The sequence below is a fragment of the Hyperoodon ampullatus genome (genome assembly GCF_949752795.1).
Source record: "Hyperoodon ampullatus genome assembly, chromosome: 6".
NCBI classification, from domain to species: domain Eukaryota; kingdom Metazoa; phylum Chordata; class Mammalia; order Artiodactyla; family Ziphiidae; genus Hyperoodon; species Hyperoodon ampullatus.
Window position 1 is genome coordinate 37,802,438 of NC_136919.1, and position 26,755 is coordinate 37,829,192.

At 41.3% G+C, this 26,755-nt stretch overlaps 1 protein-coding gene across 1 annotated transcript in view; it reads right to left on the minus strand.

Annotated features, from left to right (window-relative positions):
* The window catches only part of FKBP15 (FKBP prolyl isomerase family member 15), a 57,811-nt gene extending 34,809 nt beyond the window's left edge, over nucleotides 1–23,002 (minus strand). The window contains exons 1-8 of the mRNA XM_079706883.1: nucleotides 22,930–23,002; nucleotides 13,894–14,009; nucleotides 8,823–8,907; nucleotides 8,304–8,373; nucleotides 4,792–4,866; nucleotides 4,215–4,313; nucleotides 2,304–2,453; nucleotides 1,347–1,415 (exon numbers count right to left, since the gene is read on the minus strand). Of these exons, the coding sequence (XP_079563009.1) occupies nucleotides 1,347–1,415; nucleotides 2,304–2,453; nucleotides 4,215–4,313; nucleotides 4,792–4,866; nucleotides 8,304–8,373; nucleotides 8,823–8,907; nucleotides 13,894–14,009; nucleotides 22,930–22,982 (717 nt within the window). The 5' untranslated portion in view covers nucleotides 22,983–23,002. The remainder of the gene's footprint in view (nucleotides 1–1,346; nucleotides 1,416–2,303; nucleotides 2,454–4,214; nucleotides 4,314–4,791; nucleotides 4,867–8,303; nucleotides 8,374–8,822; nucleotides 8,908–13,893; nucleotides 14,010–22,929) is intronic.
* Between the last annotated feature and the right edge of the window lie 3,753 nt (nucleotides 23,003–26,755).

Genomic DNA, 26,755 nt, shown 5'->3' on the forward strand with positions numbered 1-26,755 from the left:
CACTTACCTTAGATGATGAGAGAAATTGGAACAGAAGAATGGCATTAAAATAGAAATAAAAGCTATCACTTTTTTTTTTTTCGGTATGCGGGCCTCTCACTGTTGTGGCCTCTCTCGTTGCGGAGTACAGGCTCCGGACGCGCAGGCTCAGTGGCCATGGCTCACGGGCCCAGCCGCTCTGCGGCATGTGGGATCCTCCTGGACCGGGGCATGAACCCGTGTCCCCTGCACCAGCAGGCGGACTCTCAACCACTGCGCCACCAGGGAAGCCCAAAAATTATCACTTATTAAACACATTTTTCTAAGTGCTTTACTTCCATTACGTTGTTTAATCCCTAAAATAACTTCATAAGGTTAATAGCAATATCTCCATTTTACAGAAGAGAAAATTGAGGCTTAAGGAGATTAAGTAACTAGCCCAAGATCAGTTAGTAAATTGTTAAGCCAAGATTTCAACACCAGATGAGTCTAACTTTAAGGGTCATGCCCCAACTGCTATGATCTACAGGAAAAAGTTTCCAAAGGATTCTGGGAAAAGGAGTCATAAACAAAGCTATGGAGAAAACCATTCTGCCACATGGATAAATGAGTACTTCACAATGTATCAGTATGTCCTGACACAATGATACCCCACATGTGTAAAATACTCTTTTTTAAAAAAAATATTTATTTATTTGGCTGCGCCAGGTCTTAGTTGCAGCACACGGGATCTTTGTTGCCACGTGCCGGATCTTTAGTTGCGGCATGCAGGCTCTTAGCTGCAGCATGCGGGATCTAGTTCCTTGACCAGGGATTGAACCCAGGGCCCCTGCATTGGGAGTGTGGAGTCTTGACCACTGGGCCACCAGGGAAGTCCCTAAAATACTCTTTACTTTATAAAATACTTCCACAGTTGCTAACGAAGAAATTCACAACATGAACCCAGGTCCTCAGACTCCAATCCCAGTGTTCCTCCTGCTATGATGTATTTGCTTCTCACCATGATTTAAAGCATCCCAGACAGATCAGAATCACCCATTATGATACACTTCTAGAAGAAACAGTTTCACCTCTTTCTCAATTAGGCGATAGGAAGAATTTAATAGTTCCCTCAGAACCACGGGATGAAAAATAAAATGTAGGGACTAGAGAAAAGAAATGTACCCTTCTTCAATATATTGTTTCACAGGTAAAAATTTCCCAAATGTAGGTAACATAGCACATTTTTCTCTTCCTATTTTTTTAACCAAGCCTTTCCAGATTCTCCAAAAATATACCCAGGTTAGAAATTTTACAAAATTCACTCTAAATTAAGCCCGCTGCAACTGATAAACCCATATATAATAATAACATAGTTAAGCCTTTACCTTGATGACTTTTCCTGATCCTAATTTCAGGCGAAGCAGCTTATCTTTGTTAGCAGTGGAGTCAAAAACCTCAAAGTTGATCAAAATAAACAAGATTAGCCAATTTCAAAAATAATAATAATCATTATGATATTCAACTTAATACACACCAGCACAGTACTTCTGAAATAGGTAATGTCAAGTAAACTGGAAAAATACTTCTTAAAAGACCTGAAAAGAAGAGACCACATCATAGCTAAAGGTGTTATCACACTGAATATCACTGAGGCAAGGATTTTCCAGGTTTAGAAAAAAATAAACTTCTCCTACCAAGTGTTTAAAAATATTTTCATCTATAAAGAATTTTCAAATAAATTATCTCATTTGATGCCAACAGCCATCCTGCCAAGAAAGCAGGGTGAGCACCACTAAGCTCCATTCACAGGAAAAAAAATTAAGAGCTTAAATGACTCGACAAAGTCAAGTTAGGATAAAATTGGGACCCGAATCCACATTTTTTGGACTCATAGTCGAAAGCTCTTTCTATCATACCACACTACTTTTGAGGGCTTAATAATATAAATACAAAACAAGCCCAATCTATTCACAGTATCCAGTATAAGAAAAACGGAGAAACAACTGTGAGGAAAGTCTAAAAAGTTTTAAGACCTAATCCCATAAGAATATATTCAAGTTTAAAACTGGTATAGGAAGAGACATACATATGAACAATTACCAAAAATGATACTTGCAAAACTGGTTTCCTTTCTCTAAGTAGAAGAGACATAGTGGCACTGAGCAGATTTTATACATTAGCATTTCATGGCTATGCCCCAAAAGCAGTTGTAGAGACTAAAGCAGGGCTCCTAAAAGATTTCTATTTGCCAAAAGCACCAATTCATAGTAATAATACCTTACATTTGAATAGCTCTCATGCTATTTAAATTACAAAAGAACTTGCAGGGTACATTTTCTTACCTGGCCCAGTCCGTGATTCTGAAAGAGCCAGCTGGTATAGGCCACTTCCAAAGAATCTCCAACTTCTACAGCAGGGCCTTCTACTACAATAAGGTCCTGTGACAGCACTGAATCCAGGGAAGAGGTGCTGTTGCACTTGGCGATGCATACCTGTGCGATGAAATCAAAGGAGCATAAACTTAGTTTAAGCTCAGTAAGTACTCACTCAGTTATTGCTAATGTTCTTTTCCAAACAGTGGCACCCACTAGCAAAACATATTACATGTTTAGAAGTAAACCATTCCAAAGTCAGTAATCTTGCCAGGAATCAAAGTGCCTAAGAAGTATGGTTTTGGAGTCAGACTGTCTGGGTACAGATCTGGGCACTGTCACTTATTAACTTGTGACCTCAGTCAAATAACTTAACTCCTGTGAACCTTATTTCAGAGTTTTTTTTTTGTAAGATGGAGATAAAAGCTTTGCGTATTTCCTAGGGCAGTTATGAAGACTGAGCTAATACAAGTAGAGTACTTGGCACAGTGCCTGGCAAATAACAGTAAGTACACGATAAACATTAGCTATCATTACTATACTGATTTACTGCTTCAGTGTTTGGGAACCTGTGAAAGCTAGGGGAGCCTCTAAAAAATTTCAAAATGCATTTCTAAAGACAATAAAATAAAGGCCCTTTACAAAACCATGCTGTATTCCCAGAATTCATATCTCTACCACCTACAGATTTACCCATATTACCTTAGCACAGATTCTAGGCAAGGAAGTCAGATACATCTTTAGGAATAATTTTTCTATAGTCAATGTTTAAACATAGTACACCTTAGAAACTTGCTACTTATTTTGTTTAAAAAATTTCATTATCGCAATCACATAAATGCTAACTAAAACAATGAGAAGTCATTTTTTATCAAGCAAATAAGACTAAGAAGGAAAAAAGTAATTCTAAATGTTGGCAAAGGCATAGTGAGAGAACTGATAGGGATGTAAAATAGTACAATCTCTCTGAAAAGCAGTGTGCCAAAGTGTATACAGAACCTAAAAATATATGAACCCTTTGATTCAATCTTTCACTTCTTCTAGCCTAAGAAATAATGAGAGGGGAAAAAAAAAGACAGATTTGTATACAAAGATGCTCACTACAGTATCATTTATCTCAGAGACTGAAAATAATCTAACTGCCTAAAAGAAAGGGAATGATTAAATAAATTAAGGAACATTCATGTTATGCAGCTTTCAAAAATGTTTCTAAATAATTTTTCATGAGGTGGGGAAAGATGCATTTTACATCATTAAATAAAATAAGCAAGAGCTCTTAAAAGACTATAACTACTTATGTAACTCATGAATAGAAAAAAAAGAAACATGACATATTAACAGTGATTACTTTGGGTAGTAAGATTATGAATGATTCTTTTTAAAAAAATGCTTTTCTAAATTTTCTATAATGACCATGAAATAACTTTTAAAAATTCTCTTAGGGCTTCCCTGGTGGCGCAGCGGTTGAGAGTCTGCCTGCCGATGCAGGGGATGCAGGTTCGTGCCCCGATCTGGGAAGATCCCGCATGCTGCGGAGCGGCTGGGCCTGTGAGCCATGGCCACTGAGCCTGCGCGTCTGGAGCCTGTGCTCCTCAACGGGAGGGGCCACAACAGTGAGAGGCCCGCGTACTGCCAAAAAAAAAAAAATTCTCTAAAAACACTATTTTGAAAAGATAGTTGTGTTTATTCCTTAAGATAATTTATGAAGTGGAAAGTGTTTTAAAGATGTAAGTTTACATTTAGCCATTTTTTTCTCCTTAAAGTCTCATTTTCAAGCAATTTCAATAAGTATTCTTATTATTTCCCTAAAATACAGTAAGCTCAACTGATGAATTTAGTGGGTTTTTTAATGTTTGTCACTAAAAAATATATAGATATTACCTGTTTATTGAACTCCACAGCAGCCTTTTCAGACTCAAACATGATGGACCAGTTTTGTCTCTGATCATCATAAAAGGTGCTATAGTTATTGGGCCGAACCTGGGGAAAGGAGAAATGTTGGGTTAACTCAACTGCAGGCAGCGTAGCAGATAAATCTGGCTGCCTAAGCTCATGTAGAAGGGCCTTGACTCAGGTGGACCCAAAGAGAGCTATCAGGGAACTTTCTTCTTCCCTCCCACCCTCCACCAATCACCCCTTAGTCCACATTCCCAGAAGGCAGCCAAGAGACCTATCCAAGAGGCTCTGTTAAGATATCCACTCTGGGGAATTCCCTGGCAGTTCAGTGGTTAGGACTTGGTGCTCTCACTGCTGGGGCCCCGGATTTAATCCCTGGTTGGGGAACTAAGATCCCCGCAAGCCACAAAGCACAGCCAAAAAAAGGAAAAAAAAAAAAAAGCTATCCACTCTGCTCTCCAGAGCAGAAGTAGTGGACCTAGTTCCCACCAGGTACGCACACATCAATCTCTCCTATAAACCAATCCCAAAGGACGGATGATTCCAATACAGGAAGTCTTACCATTAGCTCAAAGTTCAGATGAATCCTGGCAACAGTAACTGGCTGTTGCTGACTGATATAAAGAAGAATCCTATACTGTACTCAAGCAAAGATGGGCAGGAAAAAAAGAGAGAACAGAAATTAAAAGGCAATACAAAATCAGCAGTAAGATGTCAGGAGTCATGCTTCATACAGGCATAAAACTCAAAACTCAGTTCATCCCTTAAAGCTTAGAGTTTAAATTACATCTTCTCACCATCCACTTTAATCTCTTCTCATTTTGACCCTACTTTTTAACTATAGTTAGCTATGTCTTTATTTTGTTGGTGTTTTTATTTGTATGAGAGGTGACTACAAGATATACAAATGGCCAACAGGTACATGAAAAGATGTTCAACATCATTAGGCATTAGGGTAATGCAAATTAAAACCACTATAAGGTACCACTTCACACTTATTAGAATGGCTATAAAAAAAAGGAAAAATAATAAAGTGTTGGCAGGGTAGTAGAGAAACTGGAACCCTCATATATTGCTTGTGGGAATGTAAAACAGTATGGATGCTGTAGAAACAGTCTGGTGGTTCCTCAAAAGGCTAAACAAGGAATTACCATATGACACAGCAATTTCACTCCTAGTATACATGCCAAAGAACTGAAAACAGGGACTCAAACATACACTTATACATCAATGTTCACTGCCTGTTATTCACAATAGTCAAAAGGTGGAAACAACCAAGTGTCCATCAAATGATGAATGGATAAATAAAATGTGTTATATACATACAATAGAATATTATTCAGGCATAAAAAATAATGAAGTTCTGATACATGTTACAACATGGATGAATCTTGAGAAAACATTCTGCTAAGTGAAATAAGCCAGACAAACATTATATGATTCCACTTACATGAAATACCTGGGGTAGGCAAATTCATAGAGATAGAAAGTAGATTAGAGGTTACCAGGGAATAAGGGAAGGGGGACGGGGAGTTATTGCTTCGTGATTACAGATTTTCTGTTTGGGGTGACAAAAAAGTGGAAATAGTGGTGATGGTTGCTCAATACTGTAAATGTAATTTATGCAACTGAACTGTACACTTAAAAATGGTTAAAATGGCAAATTTTATGTCTCCTATATATTTACTACACACACACACACACACACACACACACACACACAGAGAAATTAAAATTCAACCCCAGAAGGCAGGGAGGGACTCACTACGGGGGCTCATATACAATCTTGCACCAGAAAGGACTTTCTTTACCCTATGTGAAGCAGATAGAGTGAGGAGCTAATCTTATAGACTGAGCTGCTCAGGAAAGGATCACAGATTTATTAAGAGTTGGTCCATTTCTGGTTGTCCCTACTCTCGAGCACTATCTTCGTAGGCTGTTGATTAAGAGTCTGGAAGGTCTCTGACTCCTCAGTCTTGACTTTTCTGCCCATCAGAGATTCTGAGCTGAGATTCTTTAGCCTCCTCCTCATGAAGTTCAAAATCTAGCAAATGTATTGAGAGGAAGGTTGTTGCTTTCCCACGCTACAGTAGGATTTTATCTCCTATGCCCCACAAGATTGCAGAAGTTTCCCTCTGCCTTTCTGGCACAGCCCTTGGACTTCCACACCACCCCCAAACTCATTAAATGTCCCATGGGGAAAAACTGATCTTGTGTTTGGAGCTCCTCTAGTTTTTACCAATGTCTCCTTCCCCCAGTAGTCTCTCTTTGTTTGGGACATACCTGATGTTTAGTCTACTCCTAAGCATCAGCAAAGATCCCAAGGGAAGAGGAAACACTCAGCTCATTGGCTCTTTCCTCTAAAAATTTTAGTTCATCTAGTCCTCATAATTTCCATAGCTAACGAATTTTAAAATATAATTTTTGCAATTTATCTGTCTTTTTATAATGGTCACAGTGGGAATGTTGCCTGCCACAACATGCTACATCCTATCTAGAGGTGAAGGGTGATGAAGTCCCAATACCAGATTTTTGAAATCCAAATGGCAACCCCTAATGAATTAATAGATGTAGATAATAATCAACAATGGCTGCTAACATAACAAAATGAGAGACAATCAGACATTATTTACCTCCCAATGGGAGAATGAGAGATTTCAGGAACACAGTAACCAACTACAATGCATGGACCTTATTAGATTAAAACAAACTGTTTTAAAAAAAGAGAGAGAGAGAGATAATCAGGGAAATTGAATGCTAACTGGTAGTGAATGAGATCAAAGAATTTTTGTAGGTTTTGTTTAGGTGCGATAATGGCGTAGTGGTTGTGTTTTTAAAAATCCTTACCTTGTAGAGATACATACTAAAATATTTATAGCTAAAAGTGTATGCTGGAGATTTATTCAAAATAATCTGAGCAGGGGAAGAAGGAAAACAGGCTGCAGTTCAGATGAAACAAGATTAATAACTGCTAGAGTCTGGTAATGGGTATCTGGGTGTTTGTTATTCTAGACCCACTATTTTTATAGGTGTTTCCAAATTTCCAAAATTAAGCTTTTTGTTTGTTTGTTTTTAATACAAATGAGTGTTGTCCATTATGTTAGTTACCCTGAACAGGTCATCTTCTCTCTCAGTGTCTCAGAGTCTCTGAGGTGCATGGACTCCATGTTACCTGGACCTCTGAAATTCTATTATTTCTTTTTTTTAAAATAGATTTATTTTATTTATTTATTTGTTTGTTTGTTTATTTACTTTTTGGCTGCATTGGGTCTTCATTGCTATGCACGGGCTTTCTCTAGTTGCGGCGAGCGGGGGCTACTCTTCGTTGCGGTGCAAGGGCTTCTCATTGCAGTGGCTTCTCTTGTTGCGGAGCACGGGGTCCAGGCACGCAGGCTTCAGTAGTTGTGGCTTGCGGGCTCTAGAGCACGGGCTCAGTAATTGTGGTGCATGGGCTTAGTTGCTCCATGGCATGTGGGATCTTCCCGGACCAGGGCTCGAACGCATGTCCCCTGCATTGGCAGGCGGATTCTTAACCACTGAGCCACCAGGGAAGCCCTCTATTATTTCTTATGCGTATTTCAACAATGTTCAAAACCTTCTGGAGCAGAATTTGAAGCTAGATACAACCCACACAAGGAAATCAGTCTCCGCACTTCTATCCACATCTTTTTGACTCAAACCAATATTTTGCTGTGTGATCGACTACCCAACTCATCAAACTTTCAAAGGATAAATGGTGGTCATGCTCTAAGTGGTACACTCAATGTTGTTCACTGCCTAAAAAAAGGATGTCCTCGGTAAATGGTTTACTCTGAAACTCTCCAAATTCTTAAGCTAGATCCATTTCACAAAGGTCAAACTTACTGACTTTGAGCGGTTGAATTTGTTTTAATGCACAACAGTAAGCAAAATGTGACTATAAATGTTATTATATACCTAACATTAAAAATTCACATTCAGTACAATCAATCTAATCCTCTGATATGTAAGACATCAGAGAAGTCCCGATAAAAACCAGCTCACTGATATGATTTGGGACATGTGAATATACATGAGACAAGGAGACAACCTTACCTCTCTGGCTGTGTGATTTCCCAGGACTGCAGCACCAAATTTGCCCTGCTTTACATACTGACCATTTGTGCTACAGAAGCAAGGAAAACAGGTATTAATACTTCCTTCAACTAAGTAGAACCAGCTTTCTTTTCTGCCATATAAAGTGGGGAATCTAGTCATTCAGCCTCTAGAAAGGGACAGAGGTGAGCAGTTTATAAGTTAAAACTCATATACAACTTCTTTACTCTTTAAACATCTACTATTCATGATATCTCAGTGGAGTGGCTTTCTTTGAGCACTTAAAAAGGCAGTTGTTGAGGGTATAAGCAGTTTCTGGAGAGAGTACACAAGATAATGGCTCTTCAAAGTTTTGTGTGCAAAATTCTCCAAATGAAACATTAAAAAGCATGACTGATACTTTGTCTACGGCAGGACTGAGTAGCGACTTTGCAATGAACAGAAAGGCTTACTGCAAAAAGCAGGAGCTTAACCCACACCCCCACCAACTTTATAAAGAGTTCCTTCTCAGCTACTTACTAGCGATATGCATGGACTGCTGTTGCAACCAATACCATGGAAGTGCCTGTTGTGGTGGGTGCTGTTTTTGGTGTCACCTGGTTTCCTGAAGACGAAGAGATGAAGCAGAAAACAAAGCTGTCATTCATTTCTTGCTTGAAACTGATTTTTAACCCTTAAAGCAGCTTCAAAGTTCTTCTTTAACCTTGTGGTTGTGTTACGATGCTTTCATGACCACTGTCCTCATTTGATCCACAAAATGGCCCTACGGCCGTGTCTGGGGATGAGGAAACTGAGGCTCTAAGCCCCCCAAGTGCCTTACACGATGACAGTAGCAAGCCTAGGACTAGAACGCAGGATTCTGGCTCCACTCCAAACAAGTCTTTGGGCTGGACGAGAAGCACTGTCTAGAAAACAAGGTCACATTCCATATTCCTTTTCTCCTTCTAATATTTTTTTTTTTTTTTTTTTTTTGCTGTAGGTGGGCCTCTCACTGTTGTGGCCTCTCCCCCTGCGGAGCACAGGCTCCGGACGCGCAGGCTCAGCGGCCATGGCTCACGGGCCCAGCCGCTCCGCGGCATGTGGGATCCTCCCAGACCGGGGCACGAACCCGTGTCCCCTGCATCGGCAGGCGGACTCCCAACCACTGCGCCACCAGGGAAGCCCCTCCTTCTAATATTTTGACAGCTATAATAAATAAAAATGAAGTTGTTTCCCCTTCCCTTACTTCTGGGGTAGAAAACTTATGATATTCAGATTACATCCATTACTTTACTTTCTCAGTGGCATAAAGTAACACTAACATTTAAAAATAGTGTATTTAGGGTAAATCACATATTCACACTCACCACATGAATCTGTTGAGAACACAGGCATGGCCATAGCAATCAAGAACTTATTTTCAAAAGTATCCTTGTTTGATTCTTTTTGTTGTTATTAAAAACAAGACAACAGGCCCCAAATGGAGTCACTTAGCCTAAGACCCACCCCACCAAACAGAGATTCAACATAATTACAGTTTTGGCTCCCCCAGAAATGGAATCTTAAACCAGAATGATCTGATCAGCACTAGTTAGGTAATCTGTTTGATAGACCTCTGCTATCCCCTAAAGGAAAGTAACCTTGTAATAAGCAACCCACTTTTTTGCCTAGTGTTACGCTAGACTCCCCCTTCTGCCTGGTTCCTGCTCCCTTCTGCCTATAAAAGACTTTCATTTTGTCAGAGCCCCTATCTACTAGATTGGATGCTGCTCAATTCGTGAATTGCTGAATACAGCCAATAAGATCTTTAAAATTTACTCAGTTGAATTTTGTTAACAGTACTGAAATAACTTTTTCTGGTTATAGAGTACAACTGTAGAAAACTTAGCAAATACAGAAACACATAAAAAAATGACCTATAATCTCACCACCCAAAAATGAACATTAATAATATGATGTATTTAGTCATAGTCCTTTTTCTATACACATAAACTTCCCAGCTTTATTATCTTTTTTTAAAGAAAATTAATGATTTGACAATCTCCTTTTTTCACTTAGTGTAAGCATTTCCTTATACTTTTCAAAACAGTCTCCAAAACACAAAATAGTCCTAAAAACACTTTTTGATGGTTAAATACCATGTTGACTCTACTAGAATTCATCCAATTTCCTATTGTTTGACATTTCTTTGGGCTGTTTCCAATTTTTCTCTATGATAAATAACACTGTGATGAGCATCCTTAAAACGCACATTTTTGTATGTACCTCTAATTACTTTCTTAGAATTAATTCCCAAAAATGGAATTATCACATCCAAGAGTGTGAAAATTTTTAAGGTTTTGTTACAACCTGCCCAAATGCCCTTGAGAAATGCCATTACCAGTTTACACTCCCACCAGCAGTATGAGTAGGCCAGCTTTGCATCCCTGCCAGCAAGAGGAGATATTCTTTCTAAATCTTTACCAATGGGATACCAGTGGCATCAGGGAAAGGGGAATGCCACCTCACTGTTGTTTTCATTTGCATTTATTGATTACAGGGAAGGAGAAATTTAACATTTTCTCTAGACTTGTATTGGCCATTTACTTTGTTTTATTTTGATGAATTGCCCATTTTATGTTGTTGGCTTATTTTCCTAGTCTGGGTTGTTCTTGTTTTCCTTATTCTTTTGTAAAAACCTACAACATAGTTTTAAATTCAATCAGTACTTTCCAGTTGTATGTAATGCTACAATAAAACTTTTCTCCTGAGAAGCAGTGAATACCAAAAAAAGGAGGAACTAAGGCCTCAGTTATCAGGCCAAGTCTGAAACACAGAAAAATTACTGTCTCCCCAAGGTCAGCCTAGCATCCTCCTTCAGGTCAGTTCAACTTTTCCCAGTACACTCTCATCTCCCTCCTTAACGCCCTTGTTCATGGATTTGCTAGAGGGGTAAGTGAGTCAGATGCCACAATCATGTGATCTTCTCATTGGTTAAGCATTTCCTCTCGGAAATCAATACTGTACAGATTCTTGAATTCCCTGCTCATGAGGACTGCTTTTAATATGTATTTTCAAATCTTTTTTTATTCCCAAGGAAAATTTTCTTGAATTATAGTTTTAGGTGCCTGTTTTCCCCCTCCTATTTTTTTTTTAAATTCTTCAGGGAATATACATATGTATATTCCACATGTTGGAAGTTCTTTGCTATCTTCAATATTGGTCACTTTCCTTTCAAAACTTTTTATCTCTTAAATTTTTTAATTCTTATTTTAAAAATGTCCTCCTGTTAACCTTCTATTTCTCTTAAGGCATAATCTGTTGTGTTTATTCATTCTTGTGTTCCTTCTAGTTTAGTCTTCATTTCTAAAATAATTTTTCTGACATCTCTAATTCTTGCCTAAGTCCTGTCACTTACTTCTGAGATTTTAAAATTCTCACTTATGTTCTCATTTCATGTCTTATGTTATTTTCTTAATGGTAATAGGTGGTTGTAGTTTTGATCTATTCAGTAAGAAACATTCTCAGAGTAGAGCTCTCACTGTAGGGATGCTATTCTGTTCCTTGCTCTTATAATAACTTTGCATGGAGTTTGACTCTGATACTTTTCTATTGTTCATTTTTATGTGAAATTTGCTTTTCTGAACTTTTAGACAGAGGCATGGCTCAGGGTGGCTTTCCTAACTTCATTGAACTCACTGTTCTGTTGCCATACAGAGTTCAAAAAAGCGGGAAGAGGGGGCTTCCTCCTGAGACTTCCTGATTCTATTCTAGAGGTACTTTTATCTGGATCTTTTCTTCTTCACTTTTAATATCCCTATCCTCCTTCATTTTAATTCCACTCTCAGCAGGTCCTACTCAGGGTGGGGACCTCTCCTGGAAGGTCACCATAGTGGATGAGTTTCAACACCTCATAGGAGCAAGACTGCTCCTGTTCTAGTCACCATCATCACCCCCTTGTACTTACCCATAACTAAAATGGGCAAAATGCTTTGCAGTTCCAGCTTGGCCTGCCACATTTCCCATGAACACCTGTTGGCTACTTTGGGTTCACCCATTCTCAGATTCAAATATTCTCCCATTGCTTCCTTGTTTTCTCCCATGCAAATGTTGACACCATGCAAGCCTTGTGTCCATACCTGCTTGTATTGGGGGAGGTCCATAAGGATATCTTTTCAATTGGTTTTATTGTAAATATTATCCAAGGTTTGTCCAGTTGCTCTGTTTTTCTAGAGATCTTAAGAGATTCAAGAACTATGCTGCAGCCACCTCCTTTCCCAAAAAGACTTGTTATATAAATACTCCTTGAACAGAGAGCGTCTCCTGTATTGCAAGTTTTTATTTTATTTGTAAATGCCTAAATAAGACAGTAGTATAGGTAATTTTTAAGTTGAAATGCCTCTATAATTCCTCTTTAAAAGTATAATTAACTCATAGTTGTTGTTTTCTAATTTTAAAAAGCAAGTTATTTCATTGGGTGGGGACTGAGATTGTTTGTTTTTATCCACGTTCATTAACTCAACCACTTTAAACTGAGTTAGAAGTACACTGCTGAGAAGAGATGTGCCACAGGAAATGTAAAAGCACAGCCTACTAGAAATCTGGCCAGGTTATGGCTTGGAGAACAGGGCCAGCAATCTACAGCAAAGCTGCCAAAAGTGACAGGTAAGACTTAGAGCAGGGGTCAGCAAACATTGTATGTAAAGGGCCAAACAGTAAATATTTTAGGCTATGGGCCATAACAGTATCTCTTGCAACTGTTCAACTCTAAATATCGTAACAACATCCTCAGTGTTGGCATTGTGCCTAGCACATAAAAGACATTCAATACTTTCTTCTTCATTCAACAAATATTTAATTTAATGTCCCTTACCCCCGGTTCTGCTCTGGGCTATTTCTATCAGTCCCTCACTCCTCTTCAGATTCTTACACAAAGACAGCAAAGTGTAGAGGATGGTAGACAAGCTTTGGAGTGAGTCAGATCAGGGTTCAAATTTCAACTCTGTCACTTACTGCTGTATGACCTTAACCATGTGCCTAAACCTCTCTGAGCCTCTAAAATGGTGGTAGTCTCACCTATTTCACAGAATTGTTGTGAGAATTAAATAAGACAATCTAGGTGAAGCACCTGAGACCAAACACATAGCAGGTTTTCTAGAAATATTAGTCCCCCCTTTTTTCCTTTCGTTCAACAAATTTTCATTCAATATGTCTTGTGTTCATCCTGATGAAATGTTCAGGGGATACAGCATTGAGCATCATTCTCTAGTTGGGAAAAATTCACTGTCAGCATACATCTAACCCACCCAGGTGAAAGATGGGAAAAGCAGCTCTTCCTTCTTGCCAAAATACTGGACGGCGCCTACGCAGAGCACCCCGGGCAAAGTTTTGGAGAGTGGTGTCCACACGGGGCAGAAGAGCATGCCTGTGACCTTCCTCCATCAGTTTCCAAAAAACAGCATACTACCTAGCCGCCGGAATTCGGGATCTCAGAGCTCAGAGCAGCATGCACCTCACTGGTGGTGAGCTTGGCCAGACTGATCAAGGAGGGATGACCTGGCATGTCACTTTTAGAAGGTTGTTTATCATTCCAACCGACCTGTCAGGGGCCAATCCTAATCTCGTAACTTACCTGTTGGTGCTGTTCCCTGGCCTTTCTTAGGCTGCTTTGGGGCTGTGTAGTGGAAGAATTCATTTCCATGGCCAGCAGCTGTCTGATCCAGTCCGAAAAGAGAGGCCAATCTGGTACTGTTAGTAGAAAATGAAAATGACATTTCATTTGACATATCTCAAACCTGGAATCATTATAAAAGCTGCTCATGCTCCTACCTCGAACAAATACCTCCTTGACTATATATCCCACCACTCAGTATCAAAAGTGGCAACTAAGTCTCTTCGAAATCAAGATTGTATCTCTGATATGAACAGCATCAAATGACCTTGCCCGTCCACAGGACTTTGGTCAAGGCATCTCTTCTTTCTGGACCTCAGTTTCTGCATCTGTAAAGTAAGGTGATTAGTCCAGGTGCTCTCTATGGTCTCCTCAAACTGTACATTCTTGCCTTTACCAAGTCATAGTTTCCTATTTTTCACTAGTTTATTACATTGAAGTAAAACTGTATTACAGGGAATTCCCTGGTGGTCCAGTGGTTAGGACTCCACGCTTTCAAAAAATAAAAAAGAAAGAAAGAAAATCACCACCTTTAAAAAAAAACATATTACAAACTTACTGCATCACACATAGTCCCATATATGATTTCATCTTTTATCTTTCCCAGCAGAACCATTCTTTCATCATCCCTTGTGATGAATCTTATGCTCCAACTATTCCACTGAAACTGCTGTTACTAAAATCACCAACAACCTCTTTGTTAATAAACAGTTTATCAGTCCTTATCTTATTTGGCTTTCGTGCTGCCTTTTTACACTGTCAACTAACTTGTTCTTCTTTAAACAAACTCTTCTTTTGACTTCTGTGGGGATACCTGCAGGGGTGTGAGGAGGGACCAGCCCAAATAAGACATCAATAAATGCTAATGGGATCCCTCTCTTACTGTCTTTCCATCTCTCTGGCTCCTCATTTAACTCCTTGGACTCTTCTACTATTGCCCAACCTTTAAATATCCATGTCCCCAAGATTTCATACTCTCTCTCCCTTGGCAATCTAATTTATTTACCTTGATATCAGTGCTATTCAAATTCTGATGGTGCTCAAATCTGTATTCCTAGCCCAGAATTTGTTCCTGAGTGCAGACAACACAGATATCCCACAGGGAACACAAATGCAACATGTCCAAACCAGGACTCATATCTTCCAATGCCCACTGCCCAGCAAAACCTGTTCTTACTCTTGTGCTCCCTCTCTTGATGAATGACATTTTGTGTCAGGATCCTCAAGACTGCCCCCAGGCTCAGTGATTTGCTAGAAGGACTCAATGGACTTACCATACAATTATAGCATAATATATAATATACATATATATATATATATATATATATACATATAATATATATATACTCAGGGCTAAGGTCTATTACAAGGAAGTGATACACACCAAAATCAGCAAAGGGAAAAGGCACACTGGAGCAAAGTCCAGAGGAAACCAGGAACAAAATTCTAAGAGTCCTCTTCCAGTGGAGTAACACAGGACATGTTACATTCCTCCAGCAATAAGTTGTAACAACGTGTGTGAGAGTGGTCTGCCAGGAAAGCTCATTAGACACTCAGTGCCCAAGGTTTTTTATTGTGGGCTAGTCACACAGAAACCTTCTACCATGTACCAAAATTCTAGACTCCCAGAAGGAAGACAAGGTTCAGTAATAAACCATATCGTCTGTACAAACAGTTTAGGCACAGTGAGCTGCTCTTATCATTTGTGGAAAGCTTTAGTGTGGGGAACTGTTTACCAATCGAGTTTCCAGCTGCCAGCCAACCCCGTAAGCAAGACTTTCTAAGGATAACGGTCTTAGGTCTACTATGTTAACCCTTTTCTGCAAACATCCACAACCAAAACTGAAATCTGGGCATCGACCTTGACTTTTCTTTCCCCTGGTGTTCACGATCAATCCTCAAGTCCATCTGATCTTACTTGCTATTTCTTGAACTCGTTCACTTCTCCCCAGCCTCACTGACACTTCCCTACTTCAGACCACCATCACATCTACAGAGCTTGAATTCCTGCAGCCACCTCCTGTCTCATCTCCCTACCCTGGTCGTGTCTGCTTCTTATCCATCCTTCCCACTACACCCACAGTGACCTTTCTCAAAACCAAATTTGACCAAGTCTCTTTCCTCCTTAAAACTCTCAATGACACCTCAATATTACCAAGATAAAAGTCCAAACTCCATAAGACAGTTTTACAAGCCCTTTCAAGACCACACCTCTCCTTACCTCCCCAGCTTCCTATCTGACCATTTCTCATCTCCAACTGCGTGCTACAGTCACACTGTGGAACTTTTTTTTTTTTTTTTTTTTTTTTGCGGTACGCGGGCCTCTCACTGTTGTGGCCTCTCCTGTTGCGGAGCACAGGCTTCGGACGCGCAGGCTCAGCGGCCATGGCTCACAGGCCCAGCCGCTCCGCGGCATGTGGGATATTCCCGGACCGGGGCACGAACCCGTGTCCCCTGCATCAGCAGGCGGACTCTCAACCACTGCGCCACCAGGGAAGCCCACACTGTGGAACTTTTAATTTCTCACATAAGGCAAGATCTTTCTAATCTCCAGCCTTTGGATATGCTGTTCTCTCTGCCTGAAACATTCTTCCCCTGGAAGCTGACCCTTAATCTCAAAGTCTAGGTTAGGTGATCTTCCTTGGGGCTCCCACAGAACTCTATACTTCATTCATTCAAGAAATATGCATCAGACACTGTGTTAAGTGCTGGGTATACGTTGGTGAGCAAAACTCGGTTCTATTTTCAAGTAGCTTATATACTCTAACAAGGGAATTAGGTATATACTATATAATTGCAAACTATAACATGAGATATATAACAAGCAGCTGTTATATGGAGTTACACTCCATAGAGATTAATAAAACTTATTCAGTCTTTATCATCTAACATGGTAATTGGTTACTGTTAAATATTGAAACATCCCAACAACTTTTTTTGGTCTTTTTTCCCCTGATAATTTTAATGTATAATACATACTAGCATTTTGCAAAATAAATTTAATATGATTTGAAACTATTACCTTGTTTTCTCAAGGTAGTGTTGTTTCCTGTAAATGGGGCCAACAATGCCTAATTTAAAGGACCAAGAAGTTTAAATGATATTGCAATTGTAGAGAGCAGTGCTGGCCTACATTAAGACATCAACAAATGCTAATGAAATTTAGAAAAGACCAAGAGTTCTCCTTTTACCCAGGGCAATCTGAGCAGATTCCCTAAAAGAATAAGATTCTAGGAAGTTGAGCAATGCCTTTAACCTTGTGAAAAATTTGCAAAGCTTAGAACCTAGTTAAGATTAACAGATTATGCACAAATCATTGATAAGAAAGAATGTCCTTGGTAGCTTCAGTAAACTATGGGTATTGGATTTGCTGTTTTAATTTTGCAGGTGCGTTTTGTTTTTTTTTTCAATGGAAAGACAAAAGTGTTGTAGGTAAACTAAGTTTCCACAGGTGCCCTAAAGGCCAGCCAATTGATGATTGCAAAATCAATCCAAAAGCCAGGTCAACCTAATTATCGTTCAGATTAGTTCTATTTTCTATTATTATTTTTATTTATTTATTTTTTTGCGGTACACGGGCCTCTCACTGCTGTGGCCTCTCCCATTGCGGTGCACAGGCTCCAGACGCACAGGCTCAGCGGCCATGGCTCACGGGCCCAGCTGCTCCACGGCACGTGGGATCTTCCCGGACTGGGGCACGAACCCGTGTCCCCTGCATCGGCAGGTGGACTCTCAACCACTGTGCCACCAGGGAGGCCCTATTAATTTTTTAAAATGAACTCTACACAGACTTAGGGGCATAGGTTTTTTGTAAATTATTACACTTTCCACTTCTGAAGTGTTTTCAAATGTACACATCTCCCTAACTATGTTAGCAAGAATGAGCTTGCTAACTCTGGACTTTAGTCTCTATGTTTATAATTCATAGGAAAAGTCATTCCAGCATTAATCACATTTTAAAAATAAATGTTGGACTTTCCTGGTGGCACAGTGGTTGGGAGTCTGCATGCCAATGCAGGGGACACGGGTTCGATCCCTGGTCCAGGAAGATCCCACATGCCGCGAAGCAACTGAGCCCGTGTGCCACAACTACTGAGCCTGCGCTCTAGAGGCCGCGAGCCACAACTACTGAAGGCTGCATGTCGTAGAGCCTGCACCCTGCAACGACTGAGCCCATGAGCCGCAACTACTGAAGACCTCACACTCTAGGGCCTGAGTGCCACAACTACTGAGCCTGCAACTACTGAAGCACACACACCTAAAGCCTGTGTTCCTCAACAAGAGAAGGCACCACAATGAGAAGCCCATGCACTGCAACGAAGAGTAGTCCCCACTTGCCGCAACTAGAGAAAGCCTGTGTGCAGCAACAATGACTCAACACAGCCAAAAAATAAAAAAGATTTGTTTAATTTTAAAAATTTAAAAAATAAATGTTAGCCTGTGCATTTAGTTATCAAAGTCTTATCTAACCTTAATTTTATACTCCTTTTCTTTTCTCATTAAAAACAGTAATACAGGACTTCCCTGGTGGTGCAGTGGTTAAGAATCCACCTGCCAATGCAGTGGACCCGGGTTCGAGCCCTGGTCCGGGAGGATCCCACATGCCGCAGAGCAACTAAGCCCATGTGCCACAACTACTGAGCCTGCGCTCTAGAGCCCACAAGCCACAACTACAGAGCCTGCATGCCACAACTACTGAAGCCCGCAAGCCTAGAGCCCATGCTCTGCAACAAGAGAAGCCACCACAACGAGAAGCCCACGCACCACAACAAAGAGTAGCCCCCGCTCACCACAGCTAGAGAAAGCCCGCGCGCAGCAATGAAGACCCACGCAGCCAAAAATGAAAAACAAAACAACGAAACAGTAATACATGCATTTATGACGTATCAACGTATTTTAATAAACGGGGACTCTTTTGGTTGTTCAAGTACTTCTTTTCCAAACTGTGGTATCAAACATTAACTTCTATAATAATAATAAGGCATACAGGCAGTCTGGTGGAAATCTGCTTGCCTGATTTCAAATCTAGGTTCTTTTACTTTTTAGCCGTTTGACCTTGAGCAACTTTCCTCAGCCTTAATTTCCCATTTGCAAAATGAGTATAATATTAGTAAAAACTGCCTCAGAGAGTAGTAGAAAGAAATTAATACATACTGTATATATAGTACTTAGTACAGTACCTTGCACAGAGTAAGTACACAATATGTTTTATACACATGTGTACACATCCTATTACCTTAAAATGTCAATTCAACTCAGATACCCCTAGAAGGAAGAAACCATGCTTGATCAGTGCACAAACTGACCTGCAACTATAAGCTGATATTAGCATAGATACAAACTACAGGATTGGGAAAAGTCTCAAAGATCACCTAGAGCAACCCCATTATTTAACAGACTGGGGAATGGAGAGTCAAGGATGGTAAGTGAGTTGTCCATAAAGTCACACTCCTAACTGGGGGCAGAATCAACATCAGAATCTAGGCTTTTCTGTATCTTTTACAGAACTTAAAAATGCTTTCTGATGATCAGTTCCAGATTTCTTTTTTCTACCTCTACACTGGTGATTTATCATCATTATGCTAATCAGATTTGCCTACATATAACTTTTTTTTTTTTTTTTTTTTGCAGTGCCGCAGCATGTGGGATCTTAGTTCCCCAACCAGGGATCGAACCCACGCCCCCTGCATTGGAAGCATGGAGTCTTAACCACTGGACCACCAGGGAAGTCCCTACCTAGATATAACTTTTATATAATCTACAACGTAAGTATATACATTACTGGCCCCTTAAGAATGCTTTTTGATTATCATTATTGGATTGTTTTATTCTACTACTAAACTGGAAGTTTCTTAGGGGCAGGAACTGTTCCTTATTCCTATCTATATTAGCTGAAGCGAAGTACCATACCTTTAGTAGACATTCACATATTTCTTCATTTCAAAGTCTCAACGGAAAGAATGGGCTAAGACCAAAAAAAAAAAAAAAAAAAAAAAAAAAAAAAAACCACAAACCTCCTGATTACCACTTTACTATTGCTAGGTTAACCATGGACCAAGAGGCCTGGAAATTTGGAACACAGATTATCAATCATCTAGACAGCCATCCTAGGCACTAATACTCTCACTTCTATTAGGCTTGACTATCTTTTTTTTTTTTAATTTTATTTATTTATTTTTGGCTGTGTTGGGTCTTCATTGCTGCGTGCGGGCTTTCTCTAGTTGCGGCGAGCAGGGGCCACCCTTCGCTGCGGTGTGTGGGCCTCTCATTGCAGTGGCTTCTCCCGTTGCAGAGCACAGGCTCTAGGCGCACGGGCTCAGCAGTTGTGGCATGTGGACTCAGTAGTGGCACGTGGGCTCAGCAGTTGTGGCTCATGGGCTCAGTAGTTGTGGCTCGCGGGCTTTAGAGCACAGGCTAAGTAGCCGTGGCGCACGGGCCTAGTTGCTCCGCAGCACGTGGGATCCTCCCCAACCAGGGCTCGAACCCATGTCCCCAGCACTGGCAGGCGGATTCTCAACCACTGCGCCACTAGGGAAGCCCAGGCTTGACTATCTTAAGTGGAATAAAGTAAGTCACACATTTAAGTCAAGATACTTAAAAAATAATAATCAAGTAACATTTACAGTAAATTACAGTTGTACAAGAGGAACTGAAAAGCAGCCGCAGTACTCACTGTCATATGTTTTACTTCCTTAGGGCAAACTGACAAAGGAATAGCTGAATCAGGGAATGTTGGTGAAACTTTCTGTATTCTCAATCTTAAACTTGATTTAGTTTTTCTGGTTATTAAGGGGAACAAAAATAAGTTACCTGTATAACTTTGTTTACTAAACCTTTTATCATTCAATTAGCTGTTGTCTGTGTTTAGGAGTACAGTCTCCTGCCTAGAACTAGTTTCTCAGGTCCTTGAGGAGCCTGCACAGGAAATCAGCATAGCTGAGCCACCAAGAACTTATCTCAGGCCAGGAACCTGGAGAAGAGCACATGACTGTCGTCATCTACCCGGGAATTTTCAGTCAGCAGTGTACTGCTTGTTGCATCAAAGCTGGAAGCCCTAAACTCTACTCAATATTCTTTAATAATCTATATGGAAAAGAATCTGAAAAAGAATGGATATATATATGTATAACTGAAACACTCTGCTGTTCACCTGAAACTAACACAACATTGTAAATCAACTATACTCCAATATAAAATAAAAATTAAATTAAAAATAAAGTTGGGAGCCATAACATTCATTTACAGACTTCCCTCAAAGACTTTCACCTAGTGAAGAATGTGAATTTAAAGTATATATTGTGGGCTTCCCTGATGGCACAGTGGTTAAGAATCCACCTCCCAACGCAAGGGACACGGGTTCGAGCCCTGATCCGGGAAGATCTTACATGCCACGGAGCAACTAAGCCTGTGTGACACAACTACTGAGCCTGCGCTCTAGAGCCCGTGAGCCACAACTACTGAGCAAGGCCGCATTCCGCAACAAGAGTAGCCTCCGCTCGCCGCAACTACAGAAAGCCCGCGCACAGCAACGAAGACCCAACATAGCCAAAAATAAGTAAATAAATAAATTTATTAAAAATAAATAAATAAAGTATATCTTGTAAACTTTCAAAAGGCACAGCCATTAACAAAACAGGTTTGTCTGAAAAAACATTAATTCAAATGGCTGACTACATAGTCAACAGCAACAGACTGGATGTGTGAAAACAGTGAATGTTTTGGGTGGAGCAGGGAAAAAAGGAACCAAAGCACTGCTTAACTCTAAAATAATTGAGCAACTGAAAGAACTCAAGGGGGAACTAAGTGGATGTAGGACGTCCAAAGTGAGGGTAGGGGTGGAACAGGGCAGTGAGAGTGAAAAGAGGACTTAGGATGGCTAACGTAGAGCTGATCACAGTGGAAGTCAAAAGATCCTATTAAAGACCAAAAGAGAGCCAGTGTCATTTTAGGTCAATCACGTACTGAACTCTCCACCAGGACTAGAAGCAACCTGAGACCAGAGAGACCAGAGACCAGAGAGAGAAACTTAATCATTTTTGTAACCTCTAAGTATTTAGTAGAATGAGGAGTATATATTGGTGTATTCATCATTCTTCGGTACATTCTTAAATTGGTTAACCAGATGTTCAAAGAAAGAGTCTGCAAGGATCAGAACTTGGCAGCTCACAAGTTTGTTGTGTCGATGGACACAACATAAGGGAAAAGGCTAAACTGATTAGTGGAAGAGAGAAAACCCTGCCTCTTGAAGACCTGTACCCCAGGCTAGTTTATATAGTGACTGGGAACAGGGGACAGCAACTGCAGTTTCTTACACTGGTTTTAAGCTTTACAGTGCAATTTCACAGTCGTTATTCACTCAACAGGCACCTCCTGAGCACTCACTATGTGCCAGGAACGGTGAACCGTGCCGAGCGCAGAACAACGTAAACAGTTCTCGTCCTGTCAGGGCTCAAAATCTAGTAGGTTCTGTGTACAAAGATAAAGGTAAACACACCTAGTTGTGGGAATAAGTAAGAGAAAGCAATTTATTCTCCCTGGGGCCGTGGGAGAAAGGAAAGCACCAAAAAGGTGACACCCGAGCTAGGCCTTGAAGGATGCTGAAGCCGACCCACCAGCGCCAATTCTGAAGTGTCACCGCCTTGTCCACGGAGAAGAGAAAGTCTCATATAGGCACCAGCTGACTCATAAAAACTCTGAGACAGGTATTTTCATCAATAATCACTCCCATTTCACAGAAGGAGAAACTGTGACCCAGAAAGCAAAAGTCGAACCCCAGGGTCCTACCGCGCGTCAGGGGAGATGCCAGGTCCAGAATCCAGGTGGACAGACGCAGCACAGCTTCGAGCTGTGCCTGGATTCTGAGACCTGTGGAGCACCGGAATGTGGCAAGGGTCTGGACCCGGAAGTTGGGAAGAGGTCTGATAAGAGAGCGGCCCCTCCAACCGTACGGCCAGGCTCTCTCAGCCACGCCCTCTGCCCCACGCGTGTGTCACTCACCCGCCGCTAGGCGAGAGGAAGTCCGTGTCGTCTTCGTCGCCCGCACCGAACATCGCGCAGCCTTTCGCCCCGTTTCGGGGAGGAAGTCGGAGGGTTTCCAGAGCCTTTCACCGCCGACGTCGTAAAACGCCGCCGCGCCGTGCTGTTTTCCGGCAGGACGAACTCTCGCACGGTGACTCGGCCAGGAGGAGACTAGATTCTGGAGAAGGTGGAGCAAAGGCAAATGAGAGGACCTGGAGGGGGAGGCACGCCGCGTGACGAAAGGCTTCTCTGGTCCTCAGAGGCGGCGAGACGCACAGGCGCTCCGAAACCCTGCGCGGCGATTGGCCGGAGAGGCAGGGGGCGGGGTAGGGGCGGGAATCGGCGCTTCGGTGGCGGTCTTGGACACGTCGAGAGGGTCAGAAGTGGAGGGGGCTTCTGAAGAGTCCTGGGGGTGTGACAGAATAAGGTTCTGAGAGGGAGGCGCCGGTGGCTCGACCCGATCTGGGAAGGTAAGGCCTCTCCCGCCCCTCTCGCAACCCTGGCACGAGCACAGTTCTTTCCCCTCCGAGACGAGGACCTCCACGCCACTCTTCTCAGCTCGGCGAAAGGAAAAAGGGCCCGGAACTGGAGGTCTGGAGACCTGAGCTTTCGGCCCGGCCTCCATAGTAACATAGCCGGAGTAACCTTGGGGCAAGGTATTCCGTGCCTCAGTTTCCCCGTCTGTAAAACCAGCCTGATCCCTCTGCCACTTGTCCCCTGTGGCCGCCCTCGCTATTTATTCAACGGGCTATTTGTCCAGTGCTTCCGTGTGCCGACTGGTCAAGAAGCTTTAAGATCTCAGAGGTCATCGAATTCAATCCCAGCCTCCTCATAATCCCAGACTTTACAGATAGGGAAAGAGAGGAACTAAGCACTTGGATGACTAGTCCGAGGTCACACAGAGTAAAGGGCAGACTGGGGCTGGACCCCTAGTCTCTTGATTCGGGAATTAGCGGGCTGCCGGGTCAACAAGAACCTTACCAGTCCTTAAGCACTGTATTCTCTCACAGAGTGGTTATTGCTCCACTGTGGCATACATCTGGAGAGAAGTCCCCTCCCTAGAGTCCACCTATGCAGGTGATGAGCAGGAGAGCTGGAATGTTCTGGGGGTGGGTGATGGAAAAGAGGAAACTTCAGAAGCTGAAAACCCCCAGCACCAACCTTGGCCTGGGTTTCGCTTAGTCTTCTTGCCACAGACCTAAGACAACATCAGTTGCTGTCGACTTCTCTGCCTCCGGTTTCCACCCTCTCTGTATCTTATATAAGCATTTCTTTGGTTAACGTAGGGTCATTCTTGGAACAATCTCGGGGTAGGCCTGGCTTGGCGGAGGTGTGGATAAGCAGATCATGTCCCAATGTAGCTTCTGTTTCCATAGATCTCAGGAGTGCTTTCACTCTGGGCTTCTCCTCTCAATCAGATTAGTACAACAGGTGTCCCTTACCTGAATGTTTTAATCTGTTAGCATGAAATCAAAGGGAAGTGGTTGGTAGCGCCTTCCCAGAGATTTTATACCTCTTGGCACTTGCCTTCTTCTGCTTCTTCTTATAGTTTGTGTGCTTCTACTAAATTGTAAGCTCCTCAAGGACGATGACAGTTTTATTCATCTTGGTGTCTCCTGTGTCACAGAGCACTACGCCTTCTTGCCCGTAGTGGGTCCTCATTAATTCTTTGTTAGACCAAGTAGTGGAATTCATCCTTGTTTCCTTATTCCTTAATTTATTCTCTTAGGATATTTTTTTCCGTGTGACCCAGAGAGCCCAGCAATGGCTCTTGCCTTTTATAGGTAGCTTCCAGAAAGATAAAAACGCTGTACTAGCTGTGAACTGTCTGGGTTGCTTAGTCTCTTGTGTCAATTGAAGATGATTTTCCTATTGTTTAAAGCTCTAGGGGAGGAGAAAGAGAAATAGGATAGCTAAAAATATTATATGTAGGTCTAATTTTTGTTAGTAAAGTATTCCTCTGTTACACTGAAGGATAGGGCTGTTGTCTGCTTCCTGTGTTTATTGTACAGATTAAGATGGTTAAGCAGTGAAGGCTGACAATGTTAAAGCAATGATGCAACTGGAATCTAAGCACTGGAACTGGAACCCTTTGTGGTAGCTCTCTGTTAAATGTGAGCTTGGCTACTCTCAGGAAAAAAAAAAAAAAGAATAAGCTGCATGAGTAACAGCTCTTTCTTACCCCTCTCCCCAGTACGGGTCATTGTCATTCCAGCACCACATCTGAAGAGTGCTTCGTAAAAATGCTAAAGGGGGGAAAAATGCTAAGTGGGATCATTGAGCACTTACTTTGCATTCTTGAGTTGGGAGTGTTTTTATCCAGGGTGTTTAAGTCGCCTTTCTAGATAGGCTGGAATCCTAAAATCTGGATCAGCCTTTTTGGTGATGGAAACACCACAAATATGGGTGCCCAGATTGCCACTGTGGGACACAGCTGCTGGTTCTGATTGGCAGTATGAGGAAGGGGAAGATAGTGGTGAGGATTCCTCAGTCTTCCAGGCTTTGAACTGCAGGACTGAGTGTACCTAAAAAGCCACTGTCTTCCTGAAGTAGAATATTGGACTAGGAATCAGGAAACCTGAATTCCTGTCCCAGCCCTTCTAACTCACTCTGAGCTTGGGCCAGGCTCCCTAGACACTCCCAGATATCTATCAAATAGTACTGCTGGAAGGTAAATAGGCACAACCCTGTCTCAAGTTTGAATAAAGCATTTTCGTTTGTTCGTTTTGCTTAAGTATACGGCTTTTAGATGTGTTTATAAAATGTATTGACCCCCTGAAGATTAACCAGAAAGCATCAATTTTAACAGTTCCTTTAGAATTATCAGCAATTTTGCTACAATTTAGATGACAGTTTTTATATACAGGTACACCTATATTAATCTGTTCTGGTGGATGCATTTTAAAATTAATAGTTTAAAATTATAACCAAGTTAGATCTTAGGTGTGGTGTTAGGGATATGAATTGAACGTAGGTTTGGGGGGGTATAGTGTTCTTTCTGTTCAGTCACTGAAACAGAAGAATGTCAGAACACAATTCAGGAAACATCACCTGAAAACCTGCTATGTATACACGCTGTGCTGGGTGTTGCCTGGGATGAGAAAACGAGTAAGTCATTGTTCCCGTCCTCAAAGTGCTTATACTTGAATAATGGCGATAATTGAAGTATACAAATAGCCATAGTAGAAGATATAGCAAAGTAAGTCTCATAAGTAGAAATGAATGATTGTAGGATATCAAAGGAAGAAGAGATCAAATCTACATAGTTTGGAGGAAGGTGTGGGTTAGATAATGGGCTTTGAAGATGAGTGGGATTCCAAGTGGAAGTAAGGAAGTAAGGCTTTCCAGGTTGAAGGGAAAAGTAAAAAAAGTAAGTCAAAGCAGGGAATCATACAGATATTAGTTACCCATAGATCTTAAACATTTTATTTTAACTTAAAACTTAAACATCTTTTTGCCATTCTTTTGACATAAGCCTTTTCTTGGAGTGTGGGTCTCAGGGATCTCCAAACTACAGTGTGAGGGCTAAATCTTTTCCTAGCCTGATGCCTTTTCTGTAAATAAAGTTTTATTGGAACACAGCCTTGCTCACTTGTTTATGTATTATCTGTGGCTACTTTCACATACAAGGTAGAGTGGAGTATAGTTATGTGTATCTTTATCTAGTCTTTCCTAAGCTTTCAACTTGTATAGCATAGTAGTTAAAGCTCTGGAGCCAGATTGTTTTGCCATTTTTGAGTTGTATAGGCCTTGGGCATGTTGTTCAATCTCCTCCTTTGTAAAATAGGGACAATAATAGTATGTA